The sequence below is a fragment of the Pelophylax lessonae genome (assembly GCF_965119305.1).
Source record: "Pelophylax lessonae genome assembly, chromosome: 5".
NCBI classification, from domain to species: domain Eukaryota; kingdom Metazoa; phylum Chordata; class Amphibia; order Anura; family Ranidae; genus Pelophylax; species Pelophylax lessonae.
In genome coordinates, this window is record NC_138772.1 from 232,499,238 (window position 1) to 232,517,938 (window position 18,701).

An 18,701-nucleotide genomic window follows, 5' to 3' on the forward strand; every position below is an offset into this window, starting at 1 on the left:
AAAAAAATATCGGAGTAGAAGTATTGAAATCATTGAAAAAATGTAGTGAAGTAAAAGTGGAAGTAGGAGAAAAAAATTCTACTCTAGGAAAGTACAGATACTGCATTTCGGTACTTAAGTACAGTAGTGAAGTAGTTCTACTTAGTTACTATACATCTCTGGCGATAACGGGCAAAATCTCGGAGCAGCTCTGGGCCTAGCCGGTTTGACACACAACCTTGCCTGGCGCATGTGCTGAATTTGGTGGTGCAGAGGTTTCTTAGAAATTACCCCTGCTGCAGAAAGTGCGGGCCATCTGTGCGCACTTTCGGCGTTCTCACCCTGCTGCTGCTCGCCTGTCAGCGCTGCAGTGTAACCTCGGCCTTCCCGCTCACTGCCTCATATGTGACGTGCCCACAAGGTGGAACTCCACCTTGCACATGCTGGCCAGACGGTGCGAGCAGCAGCAGGCCATAGTGGAGCTTTAGCTGCAGCACACACGCGTGAGTCGCTCTGCGGAACAGCACCACTTCACTACCAATAACTGGGCCTCCATGCGAAACCTGTGCACCTTGTTGCGCTGTTTCGAGTACTCCACCAACATGGCCAGTGCCGATGACACCGTTCTCAGCTTAACTATCCCACTTCTATGCCTTCTTGAAAAAACGCTTCGGGTGCTGATGGAAGAGGATGTGGCACAGGATGAGGAGGAGGAGGAAGAGGTATAATTTCCAAGGCTTTTAGGGCAGTCATTCACTAACATGGTGGAGCAGTATGTGTGCACACGCCTAGACGTACTGAATGACGGGTCTGCCCCCTTCAACTTCTGGGTCTCCAAGTTGGGCACATGGCCTGAGCTTGCCCTTTACGCCTTGGAGGTGCTGTCCTGCCCTGTGTATTATCTGAACGGGTATTTAGGACGGCTGGGGACGTTATCACAGACAAGCGCAGCCGCCTGTCCAGAGCCAATGTGGACAAGCTCCCGTTCATTAAAATGAACCAGGCATAGATCCCACAGGGCTTGTCTGTACCTTGTGCAGAATACACATGTATACCGGCCTTACCCAGCCATTGTTGTATTTGATCTTTCTTACTCTTTTAGGGTGTACCCCAATTTAAAAAAATAAATAAAATTAAAAACCAAAACCAGTGTTGGATACCTCGTCCTCCTCCTCCACCACCGCCACTTCCACCTACACCGCCACCTCAACCTCCTACTCCATATGGGCCTCGTCCTCCTAGATCAAGATGATTATTTTCTATTTTTATGTTTTTTATGTTATATCAAGTTATTCACTATCCACATTTGTTTGCAGAGCACTTGCCATGCTCTTAAGAAGATTTTGCTGCCATTTGCAGCCCTCTAGCCCTTTCCATGTTTTTTTAGAGCCATTTTAGTGCTCAAAAGTTCGGGTCACCATTGACTTCAATGGGGTTCGGGATTGGGGTAAAGTTAGGGTTAAGTCCTGATTACGAGTACGGACCTTTTTTTCAAGTTCGGCTGAACCAGGACATCCAGGTGTTCGCTCAACTCTACTCAGGATGAGTAGCATAATGTGTTTTGGGGTGTAGTTGTAAGTATGCATAGGTCGTTGAGAAATGAATATGACAATTTGCGAAAACAAAAATTTCTTCTTCATTTTCTGAAGAATTGTGGGAAAAAAGTACAACTTCCAAAAACTCACCACACCTCTTACTAAATACCTTGGACAGTCTACTTTCCAAAAAGGGGTCATTTGGGGGGTATTTGTACTGTCTTAACATGTTAGGGCCTCAAGAATTGAGATAGGCTGTCAAGTACATCAGTTGTGGCCAATTTTCAGTGATAGGTACCATAGCTTGTGGACTCATTTGTAGCTCAAAAAAACAAAAACCCAGTGGTGATTAAATGCCACCATAAGAAAGCTCCATTTGTGTGAAAAGAAATATAAAAAATTTAATTTGGGTACAATGTTGCATGAGTAATTCTCATTCAAAGTGTGAGAGCACTAAAAGCTGAAAGTTGGATTGGACAGGAGGGGGGGTCGAAAGTGCCCACTATTGAGGAGGTTAAAGAGGGGTGGGCTTGCTCCAGGCTCACCTGCCCGCTATCTATTAGAATGCATGTGCTACTACTATGGAGGCTCTCATAAATTTACAAGAGTTAGGACTGCAGATAATAATGGGGTGTCTTTGAGTAGCTCAGCAGCTTACGCATGTATTTGCAAATGTGTGTGAACTAAACCCCTGTTTTTAACACAAACTGTTACGCAGGATAATTCAGTTAGTTGCAGACTGGCGAGTTGAGCTGGGAATTTTCTTTGGTTTTGTTGTGCATGTGTTGCCCTTCAATGTGCTCTATGCTGTGAAGGCCAATTATAGGTGGGGGCAGTGGCCTATTTGTTATTTTAAACTTGGTATGTGAGGGATCATTGCTTTACATCCCTCATCTCAGTACAAGGCAAGGAGAGCTTGAACCTTTAAAAACAAAGTATCAATGGCAGCTGTCAGAATTTCATATGATCGGGTTCACTTTAAAATACTGAAACAGAGTAAAATAAATATACAATAAGGAAAGAATCCATTGTTACTCAATTCAGCAGCTGTCAGTCAAATGAACCGTGTGAATAGGACCTGGGCACTTCCTGTTACAGGGTGAAAAAACTCTTAATCAGTAAAAAATCACAAGCATTCCAATATATTTGTTTTACTTTTTTATGGTAAAGATTCATCACAGTTCTACATGCCAACGTCTTACGCCTTGAAGGGTTACTTTAACAATGCAATGCAGTGATCAGAATGCTGCCTTGCTAAAGGGACTCGCTATGCCCTGAAACTCTAGCATTTCAAGAACCTACCAACCACAACATCTCACAAGCTGAAGGCTGTGTAGCATATAGAGAAGCACTCTACAAATCTCCCTGATGCGCTCCTGCATTGTCACGTGAGCTTCCAGTAAAGACTACAAGTGTCTGTTTTAATACATTTTATACAGGCATAGTCCAATGTTGTCACCATCAGGAAACTGCTGGATAGTGCATGCTTGTAGACAGGAAAAGGCTGGAAGAGTTTACAGGCACTAATGGCATCAAAAGATGAAAAAAAGGTGACATGCATTTTGCGAATAAAAATGGCATTTGTTTATATTTGGTGCTTTAGTAACTAAATGTCATTTATTCAGGGTTTACATGCCTAAGGTAATTATCAGGTTAGCTCCTTTTGAGCTTCCAAAAGACAGCCAACCAGTTCAGGAACTCAGCGGAATGCTCATCACTTGTAACACTACATATGTTGTGTATGTTTTGCAATGTCTCTCCCCCTACTGGACTCTCTCCAGGAGGGATACACCCTGTCATCTACCCAAAATTGAAGACCAAAGGGGTCTTGCCCATGTACTTGCCTAAAATGAAGGAACACACTGTGTTGTTTGTAACTATTGATGTTCTGTACATGCTCTGAAATCTGTTTTCCCAAGGGATGTTTTGTGCGACCCACATAATGTAGGCCACAAGGCCATTGTAACACAACATGCTTATATTTACAAGTAATGAGAGTTCTGGTGAGTTTTTGATCTGTTGGGAGTGGTGTTGCAATAAGTCACAAGATGGGATCACGAAGATTTTTGAGCACACTGAGGTTTGGATTGAGCTGATGAAGATTCATTTGGCTTTTGAGAGCACATTTAATGTGGACTTCATGTGTGTTTACACTGGGTAAACTTCATGTATATTTGAGTACATTTGGATGCATACATATAAGTTGGTGGTATTTATTACCCACTAGGGTTTTGGTATTTAGGAACCGCTGGATTTTTATTGTTTTTTTTTTTTTCAATGTAAAGGAAAAAGACCAAATATTTTGAGGGTTAAACACAGTTTCCCTAGCATTCTCCTTTAAAATATGGAAAATAAAAGTTGTCAGGACAGCACAGAGACCCTCAAAATCACTCCTTTTTGGAAAGCAGACACTCCAAGGTGACCTCATTTTGCCACAGTTAGTTAAAAAATGAAGAAACATGCTGGTTAAAATACACACCTTGATAATGGTGTAACAGATACAGTAGCCTCATAGGTCAAAGACAAAAGGAGGAAGAGATGAAGGAATTAACATACTGGTCACATATAGTTGGAGGAAAAAGAGGTTTATGTTCAGATATGCAGGATAATGGATGTAAGGGGTTAATAAAAAGATCATTACAGACAGGATGGAGATCAGAAATAGCGGGGTGGAGGTGGAGATGAAAGGTTTAAAAAAACGATCCCATAATAAACCTCTTCATACTCTAAATCTGCGGTTTCTTTTGCTCTGGGACTAACAAATAATCTCTCATTCGTTAGTTCCTACCCCTTCTTCTGTTGTAAGGAAGGGACTGTAGTATAGTTTTCATTTTGTGATCACTGTGTTCTCATCACAGTGATTACATGGCACAGCTTTGATCAAATCCACACACTGTGTCTGTGAATGATGTCTGATGACGGCTTGGTGCACAGGCTGTCTGAGGGCTATTTTCTGAAGTGCCATTTTTAAAACCGCACTCCAGAAACAGATGTCTATAAAGGGTATACAGGTGTTGGAGGCTAAAGTTTGTAAGCAAGACAAAAAGCTTTAAAAAGTAATTTTATTCATGCTTAATCGCCAACCCAAATTATTTGTTTTAGTTTTTGACAAGATTGTGAAAGGATTACAACTTGCTTGCTGTCCATATCCAGACTGGGGAATTTCTCCTTCCTGTCCTTGTGATAACACAGGATAAAACTTCCATGTGTTAAAATGAAATAAAACTTTTATTTTACTGACTGTGTCATGCTGACCAAGCAGAAAGTGAGGGAAAATCTTATCAGTTACAGAAGCAGCAAAAACATTAGTAAATTCAGATAGTTTTGCCCGTTATGTACATTTCTCAAAGTTAAAATCGTCAAATAGCCAAATTAAGAATATGTTCTTCATGCGTATGCAGACCTGATATAAATGATGGGCATCATCTATAACAACAAGCATTTATATCAAATGGCAATATTAGCCAGTTCTGCACTGGAAGGATTTGCCCTCTTAATGACCAAGCCATTTTTTGCGATTCGACACTGTGTTATTTTAACAGAAAATTGTGTGGTTGTGCGATGCTGTACCCAAATAAAATTGATGTCCTTTTTTCCCACAAATAGAGCTTTCTTTTGGATGCATTTGATCACCTGTGCGTTTTTTTTATTTTTTGCGTTCTAAACAAAAAAAGAGCGACAATTCTGAAAAAAAAAAAACAATATTTTTCACATTCGGCTATATAACATTCCCCAAAAAAATAAATAAATAAAAATTAAATTTTTTTATCATTTTAGGCCAATTTGTTTTTTGCTACATATTTTTGGTAAGAAAAAAAAAAAAAAGAAAAATCGCAATAACTGTATTTGGATTGGTTTGCGCAAAAGTTATTGTGTCTACAAACTTGGGGAAATATTTAGGTTATTTTTATTTATTTTTTACTAGTAATGGCAGCGATCTGAGATTTTAAGCGGGACTGTGACATTGCGGCGGACAGATCGGACCCCTGACATTTTTGACACTTTTGGGGGGGACCAGTGACATTACTACAGTAATCAGTGCTAAAAATATGCACTATTACTGTAATAATGCCATTGGCAGGGAAGGGGTTAACACAGTGGGTGTTCAAGAGGTTAAATGTAAGCCCAGGGGAGTGTTTCTAACTGTATGGTGGATGGGCTTTTGAAATGATCACTGTGATCCTATATAGCAGGATCACAGGCGCTCTGATCATTCCAGAAAGAACGGTCAGATGTGTTTACAACAGCTGACCGTTCTTCTCTCTCAACGGGGAGCAATCGTGGGTGGCTGGCGGCAATTGGAGCCGTCGGCCCCATGCATCGGAGTCCCCGCTGCCGAGTGGGGGTGGGAGCGCGCCGTCGCTTGCTCGCCCCCTAGCAGCAGGCGCACGACTGACGTAGGGCTACGTCGGTTCACACAGGAGGGGCTGCCTGCCGCAGTGAAACTGCGGTGGGCGGTCCGAAGGTGGTTAAGAATCACTGAAAAGTATTTTGTATATTTAGTTTAACCACTTCCCTACCGGCGTATAATAAAATGACGCCGGCAGGAAGTCTCTCGATCCGGGCGGCCATCATATGACGTCCGCCCGGTCTCGCCGCTACTGCGCGCCCCCGCTGTCGATCGTCCCTCGGACTGAGCCCAACCCCGATCAAGGTAAACAGCCAATGAAATTGCTGGTCACAAATGTCAACAGAGAACACAGTAACTAGCTGTCACCGTGTTCTCCTCCTCACACACTGATCCTGTGTGAGGAGATTGCGGTAACAGCTAGTTACCAATTACAGTGCACCCCAAACACACTGATTGCCCCTCCCCCCAATAAAGAGCACCTGTCACTAGCCCATCAAAGTACCTGTCACTAGCCCATCATAGTACCTGTCACTAGCCCATCAAAGTACCCTAGTACTTGTCACCAGCCCATCAGGTACTCTGATGACAGGTACTCGGGTACTCTGATGGGCTGGTGACAGGTACTCGGGTACTCTGGTGACAGGTACTCGGGTACTCTGGTGACAGGTACTCGGGTACTCTGGTGACAGGTACTCGGGTACTCTGGTGACAGGTACTCGGGTACTCTGGTGACAGGTACTTTGAGTACCCATCATCGGAGTACCCATCATCGGAGTACCCGAGTACCTGTCACCGGAGTACCCGAGTACCTGTCATCAGAGTACCCGAGTACCTGTCATCAGAGTACCCGAGTACCTGAGTACCTGTCATCAGAGTACCTGATGGGCTGGTGACAGGTACTAGGGTACTTTGATGGGCTAGTGACAGGTACTTTGATGGGCTAGTGACAGGTACTATGATGGGCTAGTGACAGGTACTATGGTGGGCTAGTGACAGGTACTTTGATGGGCTAGTGACAGGTGCTCTTTATTGGGTTACCTACCCATCAGAGTACCCGAGTACCTGTCACCTACCCATCAGAGTACCCGAGTACCTGTCACCTACCCATCAGAGTACCTGAGTACCTGTCACCTACCCATCAGAGTACCCGAGTACCTTCCACCTGCTCATCAGAGTACCTTAAACCTGAAGTACCCGAGTACTTGCCGCCTGCTCATCAGTACCCATCACTACTCATCAGTACCTATCAGTATCAGTACCTATCAGTACTGATCATCCGTACCCATCAGTACAGTATCAGTATCACCTATCAGTATAAGTACTACTCATCAGTACCTATCACCTGCCTGTCACCTGCCCATCAGAGTACCCGAGTACCTGTCACCTGCCTATCGGAGTACTCGAGTACCTGCCACCTGCTCATCAGTACCAGAGTACCTGCCCAGCAAAGTACCCGAGTACCTGTCACCCTTCATACAGCCACCATGTCCAAGTCTAAAAAGGTTTATATACGTCCTCCGTTTAAACCTAAATACCGATGTTATGTCAGTAGATAGCTGCCATAACCCTGGTATTTTTTTAAACGGTGGACGGTTGGCTTTCCGATAAGGGTGGTCCCAGTGGCGGATTCGACACGGGATCACCCTTCCGGGATGGCGGAAGAGGTACACCCCCCCCTCCTGATGCATTCCGGTCCTTTTCCCCGCTTACCGGACCCGCCAGCACAGGGGAAAACGATCCGCTCCCGGATCCTCACAGACAGGATGTCTAGTGAGGGCAAGCTTGCCCTCACTCGACTCTATGGTCTTGGAGGACTGGAGCTACGGCAAACGTCGTTGCCTAGCAACCGGTTAAAAGGTCCCTTTTTTTTTTTTCATTTTAATTTATTATTTTTTTATTTTTTTTTTTTTTCTATCTTTTAGTGTACTTATGAGATCTGAGGACTTTTTGACCCCAGATCTCACAAAAATGAGGTCCTGTCGTGCCTTTTTCTATTACAAGGAATGTTTACATTCCTTGTAATAGAAATAAAAAATGATCAATTTTTTTTTTTTTTAAACGGTGTAAAAATATAATAAATAAAATAGTAAAAAAAAAAAAAATTAAAGCGCTCTGTCCCCATGAGTTCGCGCGCAGAAGTGAACGCATACGGAAACCCTGCCCACATATGTAAACGGTGTCCAAACCACACATGTGAGGTATCGCCGCTATCGTTGGAGCAAGAGCAATAATTTGAGCCCTAGACCTCCTCTGTAACTAAGATGGCAACCTGTAGAAATTTTTAAAGTGTCGCCTATGGGGATTCTTAAGTACCGAAGTTTGTCGCCATTCCGTGAGCGTGCGCAATTTTGACATGTTGGGTATCTATGTACTCGGCGTAACATTATCTTTCACATTATGGAAAGAAATTGGGCTAACTTTACTGGTTTCTTATTTTTTAATTCAAAAAAGTGAATTTTTTCCCCAAAAAATTGCGTTTGGAAGACCGCTGCGCAAATACAGTGTGATAACCAAAATATTGAAATAATCTCCATTTTATTCTCTAGGGTCTCTGCTAAAATATATATATATAATGTTTGGGGGTTCTAAGTAGTTTTCTAGCAAAAACAACTGATTTTAGCTTGTAAACACCAAATGTCAAAAATAGGCCTAGGCAAGTGGCTAGGATGCATGATGGTGCTCCTTGGATGTTGGGCCCCTCTATATGGCTAGGCTGTAAAAAAAAGTCTCACACATATGGTATTGTCATACTCAGGAGGAGTGGCAGAATGTATTTTGGGGTGTCATTTTTGCTGTGTACATGCTATGTGTTAGGAATATCCTACAAAAATTTACAACTTTGTGTCAAAAAAAAAAAAAGTTTTTATTTTTTTCCCACATTTTCCAAAAACTTGTGGAAAAAAACGGAATTTTTGTAAAATCTTACCTGTAAAATTCCTTTCTCTGAGTCCTCCGACAGTCGCCGCCCACTTCATATTCATCACCAATGGGGTTATGTCCTTTATTCCGTAGGAGTAGCTAGGCAATAGAATATGTTAGTACAAAGACTTTTAACATATCCCACCCCCAGGGGGTGGTCCCCTCAGTACATAACCCTCCACTTCCTGTATCCAACTCAGTTTCAGTGGAATAGCAGTAGAGAGTACATCAAAACCCCAAAAGAGGGGCGGGGGCGGCGACTGTCGGAGGACTCAGAGAAAGGAATTTTACAGGTAAGATTTTACAAAAATTCCGTTTTCTCTTACGTCCTCCGACAGTCGCCGCCCACTTCATATTCATCACCAATGGGGATGTCCCAAAGCAGTGTAAACATGAGGGGTGGGAAGAACACAGCCGCGCCCAAGGCAACGCCGTCTCCCCATCAGAGAAAGGAACCTTACCAAAGGAAGGAAACCAGTTGGGCATAAGAACAAAACACTCGCTCAACAGGAGCAAGAAAACCCAGGGAAAAAACAAAAATCCCAAAAAGCCAAAGAACCCGTAACAAGGGCTCTAGGGAACTGCCGCACTAAGAACCTTGCGGCCAAAGGAAGCATCAGCCGATGCCTGAACATCTACTCTGTAGAATATCGTGAAAGTGTGTACGGTCGACCAAGTCGCCGCCTCACACACCTGAGCCACAGAGGCCCCATGACGACAGGCCCAAGACGTACTCAGAGATCTGGTAGAGTGCGCCTTCACAGGTACAGGGGGAACTTTCCCCCTCAAAGCATAGGCCTGATCAATGGTCCGTCTGATCCATTTGGCGATTGTAGAAGCCGACGCCGCCATGCCCTTCCGAGGACCTCCCGGAAGGACAAACAAGGCATCCGACTTGCGAGAAGACTCAGTCGATGTGAAATAGACTCTAATCGCCCGGACAACATCCAAGGAGTGAAGCAACACCTCCGTCGGATGCTTCGGCTTCGCGCAAAGCGAAGGTTTGACAATGTCCACATTGAGATGAAAGTCCGAAACCCTTTTTGGAAGAAAAGAAGGGTTAGGTCGCAAGACCACCTTGTCCAAATGCACAACCAGACACGGAGACTTGTAGGACAAGGCTGCCAGCCCCGACACTCGTCGAGTCGAGGTGATAGCCACCAAAAAGGCGACCTTCTTGGATAACAAAGACAGCGAGATCTCCCTGAACCTTTCAAAAGGAGCACGCTGCAACACTGATAGAACTAGATTCAAGTCCCAAGGGGTAAGAGGTTCCCTCCTAGGAGGGATCAGATGACGTACCCCCCGCACAAAAGTGCTAACCAAAGAATCAGATGCCACAGGCCGTCGAAAAAGAACGGCCAAAGCAGACACCTGACCCTTGATCGTGGCCAGCGCCAGACGCTGGTCAACACCCGTCTGAAGGAAGGGCAACACCCTAGACACCGAATAAGTGTCAGGAGAGAAACCCCTGGATACGCACCAGGCAAAATACGCCTTCCAAGTACGGTAATAAACCTTCCCCGAGGAAGACTTCCTCGCATTTATTAAGGTGTGATTGAACTCAGGGGAAAGACCCCTGTTCTTCAGGACCTCGGTTTCAACAGCCAGGCCGTCAAGGCCAGCGACTGTAAAGCAGGATGGAAGATCGGTCCTTGCGACAGAAGATCTTCTCGAAGAGGCAGACGCCATGGGGCGTCGATTGCCAGATTTACGAGGTCTGCGTCCCAGGACCGGCGAGGCCAGTCCGGTGCCACAAGAATCACCGTGGTCGGATCCGCGAAGGAACCTGGACAGCAATTGAATCGGCTGGAACGCATACATCAGCAGGTACTGATGCCACGGGGCAACCAACGCGGCCGACGCGTCTGCCCGAGGATCGCACTCCTTGCCACGAACCGTGGTACTTTGTAGTCCAGACGAGACGCGAACAGGTCTACCTCCGGAAGACCCCACCTCGCGCACAACATCTGGAAGACAGCCGGGTGAAGGGACCATTCTCCCTGGTCCAGGGTTCGACGGCTCAGATAATCCGCCTGCCAAATTTTCACCCCCGGAATGTGACCTGCCGATATTGCCGGGACATGCGTCTCGGCCCAAGACAGAATCGCGGCCACTTCTCGAGCCGCCCGGGCACTCCTGGTGCCCCCTTGGTGATTGATGTAAGCCACCGCCGTGGCATTGTCCGTCTGCACCCGAACCGGGTAGCCGTGAAGATTGTCCGTCCAACGACGAAGACAGAGGAGTATCGCTCGCAGTTCCAGAACGTTGATCGGAAGGGAGGATTCCTCCGTCGACCAAACACCCTGGGTGGACAGAACGCCCAGAACACCACCCCAGCCCGACAGGCTGGCGTCCGTGGTGATCACCGTCCACGAAAGGGGACGAAAAGACTTGCCCCCCGATACTGAGGGGGATAGAAGCCACCACAGAAGATCCCTTCTGGTCTGAGAACTCAATGACATCTGGAGATCCAGAGACTGCGGACGCCCGTCCCACCTGGACAATATCTCCGCTTGGAGAACCCGCGTGTGAAACTGGGCGAAGGGAAATCGCCTCGAAAGCCGAGACCATCAATCCCAGACATCGCATGCACGTCCGAATGGACGAAGATGGAACGTCCCTGAGGGACCTGACTGCCTCCTGAAGAGCTGCGAGTTTTTCTTCCGGCAGGCAGACCTACGCCTGGACAGAGTCCAGAATCATACCCAGGTAAGAAATCCGAACCAATGGGCACAATGTCGACTTTGGACAATTGATCGTCCAACCAAACTCCTGCAGAGTCTGCAACGTGACGGACAGATCCTTCTCCAGACTCTGGCTGGTCGCAGACCGAACCAGAATATCGTCCAGATACCCCAGAACCGAAATGCCCTGGGCCCTCAACAAAGCCAGAACCGGTGCCAGCACTCTGGTGAACACCCTTGGAGCAGAGGCGAGACCAAAAGGCAACGCCACAAATCGGTAATGATCTTCCGCTATGGCGAATCGAAGGTACCTCTGGTGACCCTCGAAAATGGGGATGTGAAGATACGCATCTTGCAAGTCGATGGAAGCCATGAACTCCCCCGGAACCAGGGCAGCCACCACCGACCGCAGGGATTCCATGCGGAACTTGCGCACCCGCACAAGGCGGTACAGCGCCTTCAAGTCCAGAATCGGACGCACCTTGCCCTCCTTCCTGGGCACGGTGAGCAGATTGGAATAGAACCCCCGAAATCTGTCCCGATGAGACACCGGGACCACCACTCCCTGAGCCCTCCGGTCCTGCACCGCTAGATGCAGGTCCCGCAAACGCTCCGGGGATAACAGAAGACTTGAGGGAAAAAATCTGCTCTCCGGCCGAGAGAGAAACTCGATCTAGTGGCCAGATCGAACGATTTCCTGTGAAGTGGGTGAGGGCGCCCCTTCAGGCCGCACTGTAGTGGGCCGCAGAACCGGATTGGCCGGACCTTTGCTTACCTGCCCACGGCTTCTTGCGGGAGCCTTGACCCTTGGACAGCCTTTCCCAAAAATGTGACCGAAAGGCACGAAAGGACCCCTGAGGGGGCCGAAAGAAATCATTCTGTTTTCCAGGAGCTGTCTTAGTCTAGTGGGATTGAGGTAAGAGCGTGCTCTTACCCCCCATGACCCCTTTAATTAGGGCATCCAGGGATTCGCCAAAAAGGCGAGAACCATCAAACGGCAGATTGGCCAAGGTCCTACGTGAAGGTTGATCCACAGACCAACACTCCAACCAAACCAGGCGGCGAGATAACACCGCCACACTGTGTACACATGCAGCCAACGGAACCATATCCAGGTCCACATCACACAAATACATGACACCCTGGTGGATTTGATCCACCATATCCAAAGTCGCCTGGGGGGCAGAATCAGCCCCCAGGACACGCCTAAGCACCTGCGTCCAGTTCGCGACCGCCTGGGCCGCCATAAGTGAAGCAATAAAGCTTTCAACATAGAACCCATAATAGAATAGGTACGACGGGCAAAGGACTCCATCCTCTTGTCCGCGGCATCCCGGAACACCGGGGTGTCTGCAGCAGGAATCGCAGTGGACTTGTACAAAACTGCTAACGCCTGGTCCACCGGAGGTGGGACACACCAACGCCCATCAGTAGCGGGCGTAAAAGGATAGCGCAGCTTAAACCTACTTGGCACAGCAAAAGGTTTGCGTATATTACGCCATCGTTCTTTCACAGCGCGCTGAAAATCATCAGTGCATGGAAACATCTGCGATGATATGCGCCTTTTCTGCGTCCCATAAGCCGCCAAGGCAGCAGGAGGACATGTTTCCTCCTCCAAACGCAGAGTTTGCTTGATAGAAGCAACCAATTCATCCACGAGCGCAAGCTCTTCAGACGAGCCAGGGGGAGAATTATCAACCCCCTCTACCTCAGCCTCCATTACTGACCCTATAAGGTCCCGGGAGGAACGAGACCCCGATAAGGAGATCTCTGCCCCAGCAGCCCCAGTACCATCACCCTCTTGAAACAGAGGAAATTGAAAACTCTGGGCCTTTTAGAGGATTGAGCAACCACCAGCATTTGCACCTGAGTCGCAAGGCTAGCCACAATCGCAGCAAAATCCCCCCCCCCAGTCCCCTGGCTTCCCCCTAAATTGGCAGGAAACTAGTATTCCTGAAAATCCATGCCCTTGCAAAAATAAATGGGTGACCGCCCCTTTAAGAGAGCGCTGCGATCGTAGCCCACTCACACTAAGCATCCCACACAAGGGACCCCCACAGGGACAAGTATACCAAGGCAGGATACAGGGAATAAAAAGAAATGAACCTGGAGAGATCGGTGCTGCTGCCTGCGGTGCTCCTGAAGGAAAGGAAATGCTGGCATACAGGGCGCTCTATGAAAGCCTATGGAGGCTACAAGAAAATGGCCGCCATGCATGTAAAACATGCGGCCGGAGCGATCGCAGTCAAAATGGCGCTGTTTGGCGCCGAAACTGCCGCTCCCACACCCCATGAGGGAGAAGTAAAACACACCATCTGCCCAAAAAAGGAACATGGTAACCCGCCGCAGCGGCGCTGTAATGTGCCCCAAGCATGAGAAACTCAAGCCCCACAGCACACAGCCGTTCACACAAACAGAAAACTGACACAGAGTGCAGCCAGCCCCCCCTCCTGCAGCCCACAGCTTGCAATGTGAGAGATAGGGAAAACGTAATAGTGTGAACACAGGGCAAGGTACACAGTCCCAGACTGACACCCCCCAGACAGACAGGTCCCCACATAAATGCACTTACCTCTCACATGGCGTGGGGGACCCGCACAGGCGAACAAACCGCTGCACATGAGGCAGGGAGAGTCGCATCCAGGACGCATCAGAAGGTGGGTTGAGAAACCGCACAGCGTCCAGTGAGGTAGCCACCTCACCTAGCATCCCTGCACGGAACAGGGATGGGTCGTTCAGATAACTCAGGAGCGATACCTGACTGAACGCTCGATGGCGGGCTGAGAAGCGACTGACCCACAGCCTGCTACCAGGGGGGTCAGCCCAAGACGCAGCCCGCATGATCCTCTTCATCAGAAGAACTAACTAACGCTGGTAAAATAACAGCTAACAAGAAAGAGAGAAAAAAACTCAAATAAAATCCAAAGAAAGGAAAGAGAGCTGAGACAAGGTGCCCCAGCACAGAAACTTCCAGCTACTCCTGACAGCTAGACAAATGAAACTGAGTTGGATACAGGAAGTGGAGGGTTATGTACTGAGGGGACCACCCCCTGGGGGTGGGATATGTTAAAAGTCTTTGTACTAACATATTCTATTGCCTAGCTACTCCTACGGAATAAAGGACATAACCCCATTGGTGATGAATATGAAGTGGGCGGCGACTGTCGGAGGACGTAAGAGAAAATGACATGTTCAAACGACCCATAATGATACATAGAATATACGTTGCAGTGTTTGCTTTCAAAAATGGGGTCATTTTGTGGACTTTCCATTGTATTGGTGCTCTAGGGTCTTCAAAAGTGTGATAGGTAGTAAGAAAGTTTTATGTGTATTTATGCTCCTAGAACGCCTGAAGGTGCTACTTGGATGTGGAGTCTCTTTTTGTGGCCAGGCTGTGTAAAAGTCTCACACATGTGGTATCACCATACTCAGAAGGAGTAGCAGAATGTATTTTGGGGTGTCATTTTTGCTGTGTACATGCTATGTGTTAGAAATAGCTTATAAATTGACAACTTTGTGGGGAAAAAAAAGAAAAAATGTTTTTTCCTTCATTTTCCCAAGAAGTGTGGGAAAAAATTATAACTTCAAAAAACTCACCATGCCTCTTACTAAATACCTTGGACTGTCTACTTTACAAAAAGGGGTCATTTGGGGGGTATTTGTACTGTCCTGACATTTCAGGGCCTCAAGAAAGGAGATAGGCCGTCAGTACATCTGGTGTGATAAATTTTCAGTAATTGGTACCAAAGCTTCTAGACTCAATAACTTTCACACAGACTAAATAATATACACTAATTTGGGTTTATTTTACCAGAGATATGTAGCAGTATAAATTTTGGCCCAAATGTATGAAGAAAAATATTTTTTTTGCAAAATTTTATAATAGAAACTAAAAAAAAGTGGTTTTTTTTTTTTCAAAATTTTTGATCTTTTTTTGCTTATATCACGAAAAAAAAAAATCCAGTTGTGATCAAATACCACCAAAAGAAAGCTCTATTTGTGTGAAAAAAAATTATAAAAATTTTGTTTGGTTACAGTGTAGTGTGACTGAGCAATTGTCATTCAAAGTGTGAGAATGCTGAAAGCTGAAAATTGGTCTGGGCAGGAAGGGGGTCTAACTGCTCTGTATGGAAGTGGTTAATTAAAACATAGTTATTTGATTTTATATGTAACAAATTATACCGTTTTCTACATACCTGTAAGCCTGGAGTAATAATATCTTGTAAACATTGATGCATACAGTTCGAAGGCTATTTATCTACAGTTTAATACAAACATTAGTTAAGTGAGATTCTAGAATACCAGAAATATTTTTTTTTCATCAATATAACAAAAAAAAAAAAAAGTGAGACTTACTTCAAGGTCAAGGAAGATACCATGACATTTAAGTTGAAGAACTTTTATCAGTTTACTTTTCAAAGCACTGCCTGCTGCCTTGTAATGGCAAAATGTCAGACTGGATCGAATTGAAGTGCAAGAATATCTGCAATTAAAATGTGAATGGCCAATGTAAATATAAATAAAGACCTTAATAAATATATATAATAAATAACACCCAATGGCAGTATATATAATATATCCCCTGCGCACAAAATAACTAACTAAATAAATAAATAAATGAATATCAAAAGGGTCTCATTAGAGATGTATCGCTGCTACTTAAAATCTGTTTTAAAAAATTACTTGAATCAAACAATCCCCAATGGAATCATAAAATAAGTAATAGTAGCGCAGATATCTTATATTCATTAAAACATGAAAATGCACAAAAAGTCCTTTTGGATATAAATGTCCGTCTCTGTATAAAATCCTGCAACCATCCTCTCCACCAATTTGGGGTCACCAGAGTATTTAAGGGGTCACCAGACAATAAATCCTCCACCGTTGTGACATAGATAGAGATGGCAACTCACCAGACCAAGTGGCCCTCCTATTCTCATAGGACAGGCAAACAAGCATAAACACTAGTCTCCCTCCTGGGTCAGCTGCAGCTGCTAGGTGTATCTCTCCTTAAACAGAAACTTGTGTCCCCTCTCCTCACGATTCTCCCATCCAGCGGATTCAGGAAAAACAAGAGAAAAGGAACCGCACTAGTGTGATACTGTATAGCCACTTCACACTTTATTAATCATAAACTCCAAAAGAAATGCACTCACAAACGCAGTAAAATAAACAGCCTTCTTATCTCATATAGATAGTGACACGGATGCACCGGCAGATGATGTTAGCAGTGGCGGCCGGGCGGCCAATAGGGGGCGCAGGGGCGCTGCCCCCCCCAAAAAGAAAAATCTATTTTTTCCCCACTAGGGGCGCCCGCCTCATTGGTGCCTATGGGGGGGGGGGGTTTTCCACCCGGCAGAGGCGCCGATTGGCGGCCTTCTGGGGCGTAACTGTGGCGCAGAGCACTGCGCTACACCACCCCCTTTTGCGAACCAATCATGATTCAGGACATCCATGCTGACCTCGTTGGGGGCGGTGCCGGTGCGTGCATCAGTCACTCACCGTCACCGCCCGGTCACCTTCCCGCCGCCGAAGAGGAGTCTCCAGAGAAGAAGCCAGGGCCGCTCACCTTCCCGCCGCCCGCTGCAGAAGAGGAGAGGCCGAGAGGGAGAAGCGCCACTCACCTTCCCGCCGCCGTAGAAGAGAGGGAGAAGCCGCTCACCTTCCCGCCGGTTCCCGCAGAACGAAGAGGACGGAGTCGGAGGAGAAGCCGCCGTGACTCACAGGGCTCCAGCGGCCTCCAGGTAAGTGCACTGCTCTCAATCGGGCACGCACGCTAAACTCTGCATTGGGGACATGTATACTGGTCACTGCATTGGAGGCACGCACGCTAAACTCTGCATTGGGGACATGTATTCTTGTCACTGCATTGGAGGCACGCACGCTAAACTCTGCATTGGGGACATGTATACTGGTCACTGCATTGGAGGCACGCACGCTAAACTCTGCATTGGGGACATGTATACTGGTCACTGCATTGGAGGCACACACGCTAAACTCTGCATTAGGGACATGTATACTGGTCATTGCATTGGAGGCACGCACGCTAAACTCTGCATTGGGGACATGTATACTGGTCACTGCATTGGAGGCACGCACGCTGATCTCTGCATTGGGGACATGTATACTGGTCACTGCATTGGAGGCACGCACGCTAAACTCTGCATTGGGGACATGTATACTGGTCACTACATTGAAAGGGGGCCTGTACTGTGGGGTTTGGGCTAGGGGGTCTGTACCGTGGGATTAGTGCTAGGGGGCCTGTACTGTGGGGTTTGTGCTAGGGGGCCTGTACTGTGGGGTTAGTGCTAGGGGGCCTGTACTGTGGGGTTAGTGCTAGGGGGCCTGTAGTGTGGGGTTTGTGCTAGGGGGCCTGTAGTGTGGGGTTTGTGCTAGGGGGCCTGTAGTGTGGGGTTTGTGCTAGGGGGCCTGTACTGTGGGGTTTGTGCTAGGGGGCCTGTACTGTGGGGTTTGTGCTAGGGGGCCTGTACTGTGGGGTTTGTGCTAGGGGGCCTGTACTGTGGGGTTTGTGCTAGGGGGCCTGCACTGTGGGGTTTGTGCTAGGGGGCCTGCACTGTGGGGTTTGTGCTAGGGGGCCTGCACTGTGGGGTTTGTGCTAGGGGGCCCGCACTGTGGGGTTTGAGCTAGGGGGCCTGCACTGTGGGGTTTGAGCTAGGGGGCCTGCACTGTGGGGGTTGTGCTAGGGGGCCTGTACTGTGGGGTTAGTGCTAGGGGGCCTGTACTGTGGGGTTTGTGCTAGGGGGCCTGTACTGTGGGGTTTGTGCTAGGGGGTCTTTACTGTGGGGTTTGTGCTAGGGGGTCTTTACTGTGGGGTTTGTGCTAGGGGGCCTGTACTGTGGGGTTTGTGCTAGGGGGCCTATACTGTGGGGTTTGTGCTAGGGGGCCTATACTGTGGGGTTTGTGCTAGGGGGCCTATACTGTGGTATTAGTGCTAGGGGTCTGTACTGTGGGGTTTGTGCTAGGGGGCCTGTACTGTGGGGTTTGTGCTAGGGGGCCTGTACTGTGGGGTTTGTGCTAGGGGGCCTGTACTGTGGGGTTTGTGCTAGGGGGCCTGTACTGTGGGGTTTAAGCTAGGGGGCCTGTACTGTGGGGTTTAAGCTAGGGGGCCTGTACTGTGGGGTTTGTGCTAGGGGGTTTATGCTTGAGAGGTTTGTGCGGGGTTTGTGCTTGAGGGGTTTGTGCTGGGGGGGTCTGTACTGTGGGGTTTGT

At 47.2% G+C, this 18,701-nt stretch overlaps 1 protein-coding gene across 1 annotated transcript in view; it reads right to left on the reverse strand.

Moving 5' to 3' along the window:
• The window catches only part of TERT (telomerase reverse transcriptase), a 413,108-nt gene that overhangs the window by 103,796 nt on the left and 290,611 nt on the right, over window positions 1-18,701 (reverse strand). The window contains exons 12-13 of the mRNA XM_082259713.1: window positions 15,828-15,954; window positions 15,668-15,729 (exon numbers count right to left, since the gene is read on the reverse strand). Of these exons, the coding sequence (XP_082115839.1) occupies window positions 15,668-15,729; window positions 15,828-15,954 (189 nt within the window). The remainder of the gene's footprint in view (window positions 1-15,667; window positions 15,730-15,827; window positions 15,955-18,701) is intronic.